At 39.9% G+C, this 13,547-nt stretch overlaps 1 protein-coding gene across 6 annotated transcripts in view; it reads left to right on the top strand.

The window, feature by feature from the left end:
• LOC138953464 (nucleolar and coiled-body phosphoprotein 1-like) overlaps positions 1-13,547 on the top strand; it is a 47,190-nt gene that overhangs the window by 3,448 nt on the left and 30,195 nt on the right. For 3 of the 6 annotated variants that reach the window (XM_070325305.1, XM_070325302.1, XM_070325301.1), the window contains exons 2-6: positions 6,767-6,887; positions 9,137-9,253; positions 9,911-9,997; positions 10,500-10,754; positions 12,912-13,031. In XM_070325305.1, the coding sequence (XP_070181406.1) occupies positions 6,876-6,887; positions 9,137-9,253; positions 9,911-9,997; positions 10,500-10,754; positions 12,912-13,031 (591 nt within the window). In that variant the 5' untranslated portion in view covers positions 6,767-6,875. Of the gene's footprint in view, positions 1-6,766; positions 6,888-9,136; positions 9,254-9,910; positions 9,998-10,499; positions 10,755-12,023; positions 12,048-12,911; positions 13,032-13,547 lie in introns of all 6 variants that reach the window. The other 3 variants (XM_070325306.1, XM_070325304.1, XM_070325303.1) reach the window with 2 other exon arrangements.

The raw sequence follows: 13,547 nt of genomic DNA, 5'->3' as shown, positions 1-13,547 counted from the left end.
ATCACTGCAGAGCGCCTAGAACTGTACCCACGGAATATGCGCGATATAAGCCTCATTGATTGATTGACTTGTGAGGAGTTACAGCATGTGTCTGTGCCAACTTTATGCAGACGAACAGGTGCCTGCATGTTTGTAGAACTTTATTTTATCACTTAAAATGCAATTGTAATTGTAAACATAATCCAGACATTGCAAACTTGTGAAGTGTAAAGTCATGTGCCTGTGTCATCCAATGATCCATGCATAATTAGATTGTGAAAGTAGATGCTTGTTTTGAGGGATTTCTGTAAAGCTCCAATTTTTAAGTTGCTGGTGCAAAGGAAAATGAAAGAGTTATGATTATAATATATGCTTCCGTTACTGTACACATTTTTGATATAACAAAAACATAAGGAAACAGTTCATTTGGCTTCTGTTCACAGTGGTCTCGAGTAGTCATGCTGAGAATTTGGCCTGGTTTTCTGTGAGTGAGAGAGGCGGTGGGTCATGTCAAGAAAGCCATGATACCGGTGCAGTGCGGTGCAGCCACTCTCTATGCCTCGGCTGAGTCATGACACACTCACTGCCAGACACACTTTCACTGATCCAGTCAGTGTTGAATGTCAGAAATGGTCTGCTTTTTACCTATGTAATTGCCACTCAAGTTACTACTCTGACACATTAATGATCAACCCGGACGAAGCATCCCCCCACCAGGTTGCCCCCATCCCCCTCCCCCCCCCCCCCACACACACACACACACACACACACACACACACACACACGGCACTAGTTGCAAACGACGCGGGTTGTCAGGACCCACCTTTACTCCCACCTTTCTACTACAGTGGAACCTCCTTGTAGGCTCGACAGAAATAAAGAGAGGAATTATTAAAAGACATGTTACCGAAAATGTGGAAATGAAACGTTTCAAATTCTTTGTTAGAAGGTGGTGGTGGTCTAAAGATGGGGGTTTCATTATACTGTAACAAAAAACAGCCACCTATTCTACCTGCCTCGATCTGCCTTGTAATATGTTTTGGCCTAACACAACGACCCCCCTCCTATTCCTAATGCTCTAACTCTCTATCAGAACATCTCTCCTTCTCCTCTTCCTTCCTTGGCTTCTGACCTTTTACCTGAGTAGTAACTGAGGTCAGACCTGCCTTTTGCTCACCTGATGTCAGTACAGTGGAAAGTGGAACCCACCCACCCCTTTAAGCCCCCCACCTTCACCCCCTTTTTAAAACTTCTATTGGGGACCTTGCTTTTTCAGATTGTCTGTACATCTCAAGACTCCTTCCTTTTTAAGATCTGATCATTTTCTCGCAGTTTTCGAGGTCTTACGGGTTCCATTGCAGTGTTCAAAGCTTGGCTTGTACTCCAGTCTAGTCCAAGATGTAGAAGCCGTTAATTTCTGTCTGAGTTTCTGTTCTGTGAAGCGAGAAGAGAATACCTTGGTGCTTTATCTCACCCTCGTGGCGGCAACAACGATAAGGGAATATAGTGAATTGGCATGAAATCACCGGTCTAGCGTACATGTCTGAGAGCAGTCTGCTGTTAGGTTGAGATGTTCTGAACTTCTTGGGCAGTGGCGAGAGAGGAGTTTGTTTCAGGATTTCTGTTCGGAGAGAGACGGAAAGTCAGGTGTCTGTGTGTGTAATTAGTGAACTAGCTGAAGCTGTGTCCAAACAAATACAAGTGTGGAGGCTTTTGATTTGTTATTAGATTGGGTATTGTGAATTAGCATGGTGCCAGCCAAGTTCAGGGAAAGTTTAAGGTGATCATTAATCGGGATAGACTTCTTGTCAGGATGATAATAATGATTTAAAAAAAACACACCATTACACTGGCCCTGCAAAGAAAAGCAACAACACTTCAAACGTGATCACATAAACATGACCTTGTATTGTGGTACTTGGACATAATGCAAGGATCTTCAAGACTAGCAACACTGTTGGTGCTTTGATGACACGGATAGGGTCTTTATGTATCAACAATAGTTCGACTGAATCAGATGTTTTGCGGCTACCACTACTGATGGTAATCTTGTGTTCTCCAGACAAAACTAACATGGAAAGGAAAGATGTTTTCGGTACACCTACACAGGAAACAGGGCAGGAAGAGAGAATGGCAGCGTTCCCAGACTCGTTGCTAACAGATACTGTCTGGCGGTAGTGGCACTGAGAGAAAGCGGTAATGAATAGCCGAGTAGAGCGGCTGTGAGTAAGCGCATTGTGTTTGTTAATCTGTGTGTGTGTGTTTGAGAGAGAGAGAAAAAGAGGGATGACTGAGTAGCCTAGTAGACGGTTGTGAATAAAAAGCGTGTGTGTGTTTGAGAGAGAGAGAGTGAGTTAGAGAGAGTGTGTGTGAGAGAGAGAGTGATGACTGAGTAGCCTAAAACTGTTGTAGGCGGTTGTGAATAATAACCGTGTGTATGTGTGTATGACTGGTGGCATTGCAGAGCTGTGTGTTTTACGCGTGTTTGTGAAAAAGAGCTAATGATGACGGCCTGTCCTCGCGTCAAATACCGGCAAAAGGATAAAGAATAAATGACCAACAAGTAAAACAAAGAAAGAAACACTGAAACCGAGAGAGGGCGAGATGTGATGATTAATCTTGTAGAGCTGTTTACGTGATACGTGTGTTTGTTAGAGAGAGAGAGATTGTGTGTGTGAGGGAGAGAGAGAGAGATGTAGTAACTGGTCGTGATGTCTGCTATGCCTTTTTTTGACTCACATGCGAAGCAAAAGTGAGTCTATGTACTCACCCGAGTCGTCCGTCCGTCCGTCCGGACGTCCGTCCGTCCGGACGTCCGTCCGTCCGTCCGGACGTCCGTCCGGAAAACTTTAACGTTGGATATTTCTTGGACACTATTCAGTCTATCAGTACCAAATTTGGCAAGATGGTGTATGATGACAAGGCCCCAAAAAACATACATAGCATCTTGACCTTGCTTCAAGGTCAAGGTCGCAGGGGCCATAAATGTTGCCTAAAAAACAGCTATTTTTTACATTTTTCACATTTTCTCTGAAGTTTTTGAGATTCAATACCTCACCTATATATGATATATAGGGCAAAGTAAGCCCCATCTTTTGATACCAGTTTGGTTTACCTTGCTTCAAGGTCAAGGTCACAGGAGCTCTTCAAAGTTGGATTGTATACATATTTTGAAGTGACCTTGACCCTGAACTATGGAAGATAACTGTTTCAAACTTAAAAATTATGTGGGGCACATGTTATGCTTTCATCATGAGACACATTTGGTCACATATGATCAAGGTCAAGGTCACTTTGACCCTTATGAAATGTGACCAAAATAAGGTAGTGAACCACTAAAAGTGACCATATCTCATGGTAGAAAGAGCCAATAAGCACCATTGTACTTCCTATGTCTTGAATTAACAGCTTTGTGTTGCATGACCTTGGATGACCTTGACCTTGGGTCAAGGTCACATGTATTTTGGTAGGAAAAATGTGTAAAGCATGTGAGTCGTATGGGCTTTGCCCTTCTTGTTTCTCCCTTCTCTCATGCTGGCATTTTGCCAGTTCGGCGTTTTTCTCACACCACTCGCACACTATCTCATTCACCGCCTTGAGAGAGTGCGGGAGGAGATGGACGGAGGCAGAGGGGCAAGAAGGGGGTAGGTGGGACATAAAGTGTAATACAAGGAAAACCTGAGCTCCATCATAGACTATTTGGTCTATGGCTCCATGAAGAGACTGGGGAAAGGGGGGTGGGGCAGAGAAAAAGCGTAGTTATTCCAGAAGTGTTCAGAAAACGATAACATGCCCACGGTAGGCTACACGTACAGAAACGGAGGTGTTGAAAAGTTGTAATAGGTTCATGTGGATTCTGCCTTTGGACTTGTTTGATGTTAGATTAGAAATTGCATTTGGTAGCAAAGTGTACATTGTGTGAAGGATAGATCGTACGGAAGCTGTGATGTTTTCTTTTGTGCGTGGGAAGAGAGGCTGCGGGGAAGATATTGGGGGGGGGGGGGGGGGTAGATAAAATGACTCGATATGCTGTAAAATACAGCTTTGTGGTTTTCTTTGGAATTATAGAAAAATAAGTGTTATGGGTACAGGGTTTTGATTATCCCTGATTCCTTATCCTTGATAAGAGTTCTGTCTCTTCCTGTCGAGATGTGGTATTGTAGCAGAAAGGGCGAGGGTTGCCTCCTTCAACAGAATATAACTCTTCAGCCATGGGCTCAGTACAGTGTGTTCCAAGGAAGTTCCCTTTGAGGTAGAATGAATGACATTTGTTACAGATGTGATACTGCTGGTTTTAAACATCTGCCATGACTGGCAGTAGAGTGCATGCACATACACAGTTACATACACACATACACACACACACACACACACACACAAGCGTGTGACCTTTAGAATGAAAGAGCATGAGGGAGAATAGAAAAGTGAAAGTGTGGCATACATTGTTTTCAAGGTTTACATGCACTAAAAGGAAAACTGTGTAGTCAGAATGTTTGAAATAGAGTAATCATTTTGCAGCAATGTGGGTCTGAACGCTGCCCCACCCCCTCCCCCCTTTTTCTCCTCAAAACACAACTAAGTAGTAGAAGCACTGTTCAACTTTAAAATATCCCCGGAATGCAAAAGGGGCTATCAGTGCAGACTCAGCCTAGGTGTGGGAGGGGTAAGGTAATGGAAGAGAAAGGTCAGCCTATTTGTGATCACAGCCACCGGCTTTGAAGTGACTGACTGACACTAGAAGTAAGTGATAGCCTGCAGGGCTGGAATGTTTATGGAGTCCCACCAGCAGTAAGCTATAAGGGAAGTCAGCGGTCCAAGCTGATAAAGCTACTGCTTCCATTTGGAGTTACACAGCACACATCTACATCGACTGCTGATCGTGACCGCACACACAACACACCCACAAATTATTATTATTATTAGTATTATTGCATCACATGCACTCTTCCGTACACGCCATTGCTTGTCACTGCAGTTGGCTTGACAGCTGTCTGTCACAAGGCATTGACAGAAAAGTAATCCACTGCATGTTCTTTTCAATGCTGCTTCAATACTTTGCTGTTAATGACAGTTTTGACCAAAGCAATTGCTTTTCAACAGCGATAAATTGTGTTGTGGACACAGTCCCTTATCTTCCACCATTCCACACATTTTCATCAAATCTTATTGGTATGCTTGTTTTCTCTGTAAGGTCAAGAATTGCTATAATACATGGGTGAAAGTAGCCCGTCAATTGACTGAAATCCGTCAATCTGAAAATAAGTCTGACGGAAATTCCGTCAATCCGCAATATTTATTTAAAAAAAAAAAAAAAAAAAAAAATTATTTTTTTTATTTTTATTTTTTTATATAAAGCGGAACGCGTTTTTGAACTGCTATGCGGTAAACCCCGTAGGTGAGGTTTCTTCGCTTTCGGATTCGCTCTGCATCACGATAAAAAAAAAAGTTCTCGCGTTTTGGCAGGCATTACGAAGTGGTGACATGATTTCTGCGGAAAACGCATGGACAGATCTTAATTCTTATTGATGCTGGTCTAGCCAACAAAGGCGATGGGACTGGTTGGAGTTCATGAAACTAAAACTGTGTGTGATAAGTTTGGTGCTTGAAACTCAAGTGCTTTTCCTTGAGAACTTTGCACTATAAGAGATGCTACTGCTTAGTTGCTATTTTGTGCAGTGCTACATCATGCTGTTTGCATGTGTGACATTCTGTTTCATCATTTATTTCAATGCCTGTCTGGCAATGTTTGCTTCTTATAATTAAATATTTTGAACTTTTATTTCAGTTGTTCAGTTTCTATTTCATTTAGTAATTGGCTGTTGTCAATGTTAATTGTTATCAATTGTGTCGTTGTGTTGGAAGATGCAAGTGTGAAAAGATACAAAAGAAAAATGATTACTTCTGTGAATTGTTTTGATTTTGTTTACCCTTTTTACCATATCATTAGAATCTGAAGGTATTTTTTTGACCTGCATGATAGTGACAAAAAGTGTATTTTTTTTGCCAGGAAAGGCCACAAAATCACAATGTATAATGCAAAAATTCGTTTTCGGCCGGTGCCCCTTGGACCCCCTAACGGGGCCCTGCCCCGTACCCCGCCAGGGCCTGGGCGGTCCCTGGACCCCTGCCTCAAACATTTTTCAGTCAATTTGATTTTCATAGCTTTCACTCATGATAATATGTTAAGTAAGGTAGGCCTATGTGCTGTGAGTACATGACCTAAATTTGAAATGTATTGCCTACTTTGATCTAGCACAAACAAGGGCATCCGCATGTTCTCTGTAGGTTAGTCCAAAGGTTTTTTTTGGTAATTTTTGTAATTTGGCTGGGCAAGGGCACGATTTCTCTGTGTTTTCTTGTTCACGTTTATTTGCTTTTTTTTGTTCGTTCTGTTTTTCGTCCTCTTTCTCCTTCTCCCATTTTCTGTGGAGATGACGTCATTCTGTAACAAAAACCTAACATCCATGTTAATACTTGAATTATTAATTAATATTATAATTGGACATCAATGTACGACACACATTTTTTAACTTTTTATTTTTACAAACTTTTTTTTTAACTTTCCTTACATATCATAAGATTTGTATCTTCTTCTTTTTTTTTATTGATAATGATAATGATAATAATGAGTATGTATTAATTGCCCTTTGCTGCAATAGCTCACTGTGATTTACAACAACAAAGTACATACACTCACTGAAATACAGTTAATAAGTAAATTTTAATACTATCTAGACTGTTCATAAAACAAAGCTATAGGTTAATCAGTTTTATCTTGTATTTGCAGGTAACAGGGGCAGTACATTCCATCACACAAAAGGCCATCTGCAAAGAAAAAGAAAAAAAGAACTACAAACTTATTTCAAGGGGAACTGAACCATATCTGCAAAGCCATAATGGCTACACAGGTAAGGGTTTTGTGGAACATGTGAGTTAAAACAATAAAACTGTATATTTTTTATATATATATATATATACTATCTTGACAATTGGATCAAATCCATGTGAGTCAGCAGAGATTTAGTCTATATATATATATATAAGATGATTATTATGTCTTACACATTTCTGAACTTGACTTTATGTGAACAGCTCGTTCAGATCATGGGTCAATAAAGTGTTACACAGATGGTCAAAATTAAAGTACAAGATATTGCACTGGAAGTGGAACTACACTGTTGCTTAGTGTCTGTATGAAGCTACAAGGTGAAAATAGAAAAAGAAAAACACGATTCTTGACTTTGATGGGCTTTTTCTGCTCGTAAGCACACATTCTTCTACTCATCACAGCATGCCCCATTATTGAGTTTAAAACACCAATTAAATTTGTTTTGAATAAAACTCACAATTTTACAATAAGAATTTAGAGACCTGAATCAATTAGGTATATCCTACTTAGTTTGACTTTTGCAAAACTAAGTAATTACACATTTAATTGAATCAGTCAGACAGACGGAGACAGACAGAGGGCAAACAGAAATCTGAGAAAGAAACCCCTTTAAAAATGTTACCATGTTTGAAATGAAACATCGCAAGGTGAAGCCATAATTCATCACCTTTCAGTATGACGTCATGAGCGTGTTCCACACTTGAAATGACGTGTTTTTATCATGTTGTCAGCTGCACGGAGCTTGGAAGTATAATTTCCATTCAACGATCCGAGTTTGTTAAGTTTTAGCCTATTTTCAACGTCAAACACCATGAAACTATATATATTTGGAATCAGAAAATGGTAAGGAATAGATAGAAGTTGTTTTTAAGTGTCTTTTTTCATAAATAAAGATAGTGGTTATTTATCGGTTTTCTTCATTTTTAAGCATAATTATCAATACAAAACAACAAAACTATATAGTTTTAGATACAGGACGCAATAGGGAATACACCAATATAAATTTTTGGTTTCAAATATTAGTTTTTAAAAATTTGAAAAAATGACATATTTCGAACAAACATTTCAATAACAAAACTTTAAGTGACCAAACTGAAATGCAATCCCATAATCCGGCCTAGATCTGAGATTGTGTGATAAGAAATTCGATCAAATTGATGAAAAACTGTAACTGTGAAAGTGCTGCCTCGACCTTTTGGCAAACGGTAAAATATGACGTCATCAAACTGTCCTATCAATAAACGGAAAAACCTTCTATGAGAAAATCCAGTCAAAAATATCCATATCAAATTTCATAAAGATCCACTCCGTAGTTTTTGAGATATGATCTGCAGTGTGAAAAAACGCCCATAACGCCCAAAACGCAAACTCATTTGTCATGATTTGGTCGTGTTCTGCCGATACTATAATGTTTTTCTTTCCTAAAACACTCTATAATAGTAGCCTTTCCCAATGTCTATGCTAAAACTGACTTGTCTGTGTTGTCAATGATTTTGCTACAGTGTGAGAACAAAAAGTCTAAACAATCTCACGCCCATAACGCTGTGACACGAAAACTCATTTGGTCGTGTTCTGCCGATACTGTAATGTTTTTCTTTCTTAAAACACACTATAATAGTAGCCCTTCCCAAATGCAATGCTAAAAATGACTGGTCTGTGTTGTCAATGATTTTCTGCGAGAATGCGATCTATCTGTTTGTCGCAAAGACCGTGTGACACGAAAGTTATGAGCGGAAGACAAATCTGCTGAGTGCAATTACGTTTCAGAAGATAGTTGGTTAAAACAGTTTATCACTCAGACACGCAAAGGAACACTATAACTTTATTATTCAGGCCATATTTGCTTTCCTTTGTCATGTATGAAAGTACTGGCCTTGGTTGAAGAAAGTGACCTGTCGCTGTGCAACAAATTTGTCGCCATTTTCCGCCGTGTTTTGTAAATAAAACGTGTTTACTACCCACACATACAAAACGATGCTGTTGGTTCTTTTTATTTTCTTATTGTTTGATTCATGCTTTGCAGTTTAGTATGCTTTGTTTTCTTCTCAATTCAATGGATGGCTATAAAATAAGCATTTAAATGTGAAGGTGTTAAAATTACCCATGATCTGAGCTGTTCACTTATACAAAGATGTACAGTAGTAATAATGTGAAGCAAGAAACTGTGCGTTTGGCAAGATGTTTCTCTTGTTTTGCCACTAGCAGGATTTAACACCAAAATTCCTGATCTTGTGTGTGTGTGTGCGCATGTCTGTCTGTGTGTTCCAGGATGCTCACAAGGAACTCTTCCTGGACATACTTACCAAGGAAGAGAGGGAGGCTCTCCTCAACAAAAAGATGGAGAACCTCCGCAAACAGAATGAGGCTATTCAGAAACGTTATGCGGTGAGCTGCAAGGACACAAGCACAGTTTTCTTTGAGTTTAATTTGTGTCTTTTCTTCCATTTCAACACAAAGTTTTGAGAACCTCTGAAAACAGAATGAGCTCAGGACATTCAGAAATGTTATGCAGTGAGCCAATGGCAATGACACAACCACTCTTTTGTTTGGGTTGTGTACCTTTCTTCCACCTTAGCACATAGGAGTGTTTAAGAGAAACGCACTAAACTTTTCTGTTTGTCTTTTTATCTCCCCCCAGGCTCTAAGAGGGTTGCTTTTAGAGAAGCTTTGAATAAACTGAAGGTGACACTTTGTGTGTGGTTGCTGTTACCAAGATTGATTCAGAATGTGTTAACCTATAGGGGAGATGCTGAGAGGATTTGAGTGCAATGCATTGCTGTTTGGCAGGGGCAGGGGCTGTGTGTGTGTACGTGCGTGCATACATTTATGTGTGTGTGTGTGAGCAATAGGTTTTGAATGCCTTTGTACAGCAAAAAAACATTCTTCTTCATTTGTGAGTGTTTAGCAACTATATGTTGGAAACTTTCTGCAGGATTGCATTTGCAGTGAAATTTTTACTTTATTGGAACTAAGGCTTTTAAACCCTTTTGTAAAGGAAGAGTTAAAAGTCCATTTCTGACCTGTGTGCGCGTTTTTGTGCAGGAGGTGGAAGCTGACAAAAAACGTGCTGACGTCAAGCTAGGAAGTAAACTTCCTGCACAGAAGGAGACGTATATTGTGCCTAGAGCAGTGAGTAGTTGAATTTTAAATTCCTTCAGCACTTGCTCCTCTGGTGTACTCAACTTATTTTGGACTGAAACTGCAATTGAACCTGAAGCAGACCTCGGCTGGACTAAAAAAAAAAAGTACAAAATAGTATTCCCTACAAGGACGAAAATGGTGTTTTTTTTCCGTATTGCTGATTACTTAAAACTTAACATGTTTCATGTTTGTACAGTGAAATCCCTCTTTTAACAACCATCTGGGAAAAACAGGTCTAAAAAGATAGGGATTATTAAAATGGAGGTTTATTTATGGAGTAAATGAACAGAAAGTCTGGAAAAGCAGGGTCTTTGAAAAGGTGTATTCTTGACGCAGGAGTCCTAAGGGGGGAGGGGGTGGGGAGGGGGGGGTCCAATGTGGAACAAATGTTACTGTTTTGTGGAATTGGAGTCTATTTCAAACCTGATGCTCTGAATATCAAATTGCACAGGAAGAGTTAAGCATCATCCACACTTGATTGTGTCCACAGCTACCTCCGTCTGAGGACCATGATCCACGCAAAATTAAACAGACACAGCAGCAGCAGCAGCAACAACAGTCGCAGCAGCAGCAACAACTGTTGCAGCAGCAGCAACAACAGTTGCAGCAGCAGCAACAACAGTTGCAGCAGCAGCAACAACAGTTGCAGCAGCCGCAAAATAGTCGCCCAGCTACCCGTAACAAACCCCCACCCGCACAGGGGGGAGGGGGAGGGAGGGGAGCCAGGGAGCGCCCCAAATCTCAGGTACGTTTTCACAGGTTGTGTCCTAGTTTCAGTAACAGCGGGGTAGCTTTTTTTTCTTTTTTTTCTCCCTTTTCTTTTCTTTTGTTTGGAAGCTTAAAACTGGTACCTTTTGTTCCGGTGTGGACAGTTTTGTAGATCACGATAGATTCGTTCGGGGTTTTACATTCCTGTTGTTCACACACACAAAAATATCCTGTTGGGCAGTGCTTTCTCAGCGGAGTGGGGTTATTTTTTTTTTTAATCAAACTTGTAACTACAGTATAAACGTCTGTATCAGTCGGTAAAACAAATTCATTTGAATAAGAATCTGCCCTGCACTGGTAGCAGTAGCAAGGCTGTTGATTTTTGGTATGTGTTCAAGTGGAAGGATGCTAAGTATGTATCAAATGTAAAAACCAGGGCAGATTATGTACATGTAAGTTGTGAACACAAGTTTCATTGATTAAGCAGGTGTTTGTTTGTTACCATAGTTGCTTTAATTTCTTAGGTATATTTCCCTCCACGGCCTCTCTTCCAAGCCCAGTTTTTTTAAAACTTGTTATTGCTAATAGATAAAAGTTTTTTTCATTTTCTTGTCTTAGGGACCTTTTTTTTTTACGGCTTTGAGGTTTAGAATTCAAATAGTTGCTGAAACGCACCAGGTGCTAATCTATTGCTTTGAACACTTTTGGCAGGCAGGCATAATTTCAGTAGAACTGTTGCAGTCGCGGCTAAAATGTTCACTTAATTGCTTCATCTTGCTTTCGTTGTCTATCACTGGTTTGTGAATTATTTCCTACGTTGCAATGTAGCTGTTGTCAGTCACTGTTTGTGTTATTTTCTTACATTGCTGTGTAGGTGTTGTGCGCGTGTGGGATGTCTGTGTGTGATTTTCCCATTTTTGTCACAGGTTCATTTGGTGTTGTAGTTTTTGACATTATTGAAGTGCCATCTTTGTTTTCCCCATTCTTTCTTTACATTGGTTCCAAAGATTCAGTGCTAAAGTTACTGTGAGGGGGACTCAATAGTTGAAGTTTAGGATGGGGGTGGGGTAGAGGCAAGGATGTTTTGTGATGTGGTCAGACCCTTACTGATTTCATAAACTGTTGTGAGCGCTTCACAAACTATGTTCTTGGAATGGGTGTCCCTGTCTGTTACATTTTGTTTTGTTGGAGAAGAGTGTACCTTTAGGAGCTGTGCACAGGATGCAACTGCAAGGGACACAAAGAACATAAAGAATGAAAGAAAAGAGGAAGAAATAAAGCTTCCAGCTGATGGACTGTGTTTCAGAATTTTGGAAAAACAAGACGATCTGTAAGACCCTCTGCTTTGTATTATGGACGATGGATACAGGAATGACTTAAAGAATGTTTGCATCTTTCATACTGATGTATATCATTTGCATCTCTTCCTTGCCTGTACTTCTTTCCCCTTAATTATGTACACCTGGCGTAAAAAAAATGATCAGGCCTGAAAGTGGCGAGTATTTTACTCGACATGGCGAGTAGAAACATGTAACTGGCGAGTAGAAATGTGCACCTACTCGCCAAATACGAGTAAAGTTGCTTAAACAATCTTTTTGGTTTGGCTGGTAAAATTTGCTCTCTGGCTAGTACATTTTCATTCTTTGGACTCTCAGGGCCGGTAATATGAATAAAATTACAAACGACCCTGAATATCGGCCAACAGATTTATAAATGTGCATGCTTTCATAGTTACAAACAGATACACAGACACACACACTCGCGCATATGCAGTGAAATCGGACAATGCACCTGTTCAGTAGGTAAGGGAGCTGTGATGGAGTTTTCTATCAAGGGAAATGGGAACACAGGAAAAACACCTGTCACAGAGATCAGCTACAAGCATGTTTTCTCATTTACTTATTCAGCTGTTCACAAACTCTTGTATCATAGTCTTGGAACCAATGTTTTCTTATATTTCCACTTTTGTTGTTATTGACATTTTGCCATGTGTCTCTCCATTTACCATGCTTGCAAGGACTGGAAAATGGAATGCAGAACATTGTTCCTTTAATTTTTGAGTTCCTTTTCAGTATATACCGCCTGTATTAACCACAATCCAAGCAACCCTGTCCTGACTTCAACAAAAGCGACTCACATTTAACCCCCTTCTGAGAAGAATGCGATGTCAACAGATTTCTCCTTTTGTACGCAGGACTTTCGATCTGAGGCGGGGTATCAATATGAACCTATAGTTGACATCGCTGATCTTGACTCTAGGCACGCAAAAAGAGCCCTGTCTCCCTCCAAAGCTAGGCGGAATGCCCCTAAAGAAGTGAGTGAAGAGCGTATATATAATCATCAGTCATATAACGTAGACTATTCATTTGGAGGGAAATTATAAGCGGAAAGTTTGAACAGAGCTAAAAGTCGTATTCCTCATAAGCAGGTATGCCTTCTTCATGAAGAGTCAAATTTGATTAGATAATTGAACTTGTAATACTTTTTTTGCATTAAATGCCATTTTACTTCATTATCCCCAGGTCATCAGTGTTAGTACAATGTGTGTTTAATGTGCTTTGTTCAGTTCCCTCCTTATTTTTATGTTTTGGCACATATCCCAGAGTTCTTTCTTTATTGATTTGTCTTTGAATTTTGTAATGTAGAAATACAAATGCATAGAAGTAGTTTAGCTTTAGTTTTTCCCAGTGTGTTGTGATTAGTACTTGCATGTCACATATTTTCTGTTCCTTTTATTCAACAACCGAATAATCAGGTCAACGTCTGTATATACATGTATCTCAGATATTGGACAGTTTTAAATGTCGTGTTTCTGCCCATGAATATTGTT

The sequence above is a fragment of the Littorina saxatilis genome, linkage group LG17, assembly GCF_037325665.1.
Source record: "Littorina saxatilis isolate snail1 linkage group LG17, US_GU_Lsax_2.0, whole genome shotgun sequence".
In the NCBI taxonomy this organism is placed as follows: Eukaryota; Metazoa; Mollusca; class Gastropoda; order Littorinimorpha; family Littorinidae; genus Littorina; species Littorina saxatilis.
Note: the sequence above shows the minus strand (reverse complement) of the source record. Positions and strands in the feature narration are given on the sequence as shown.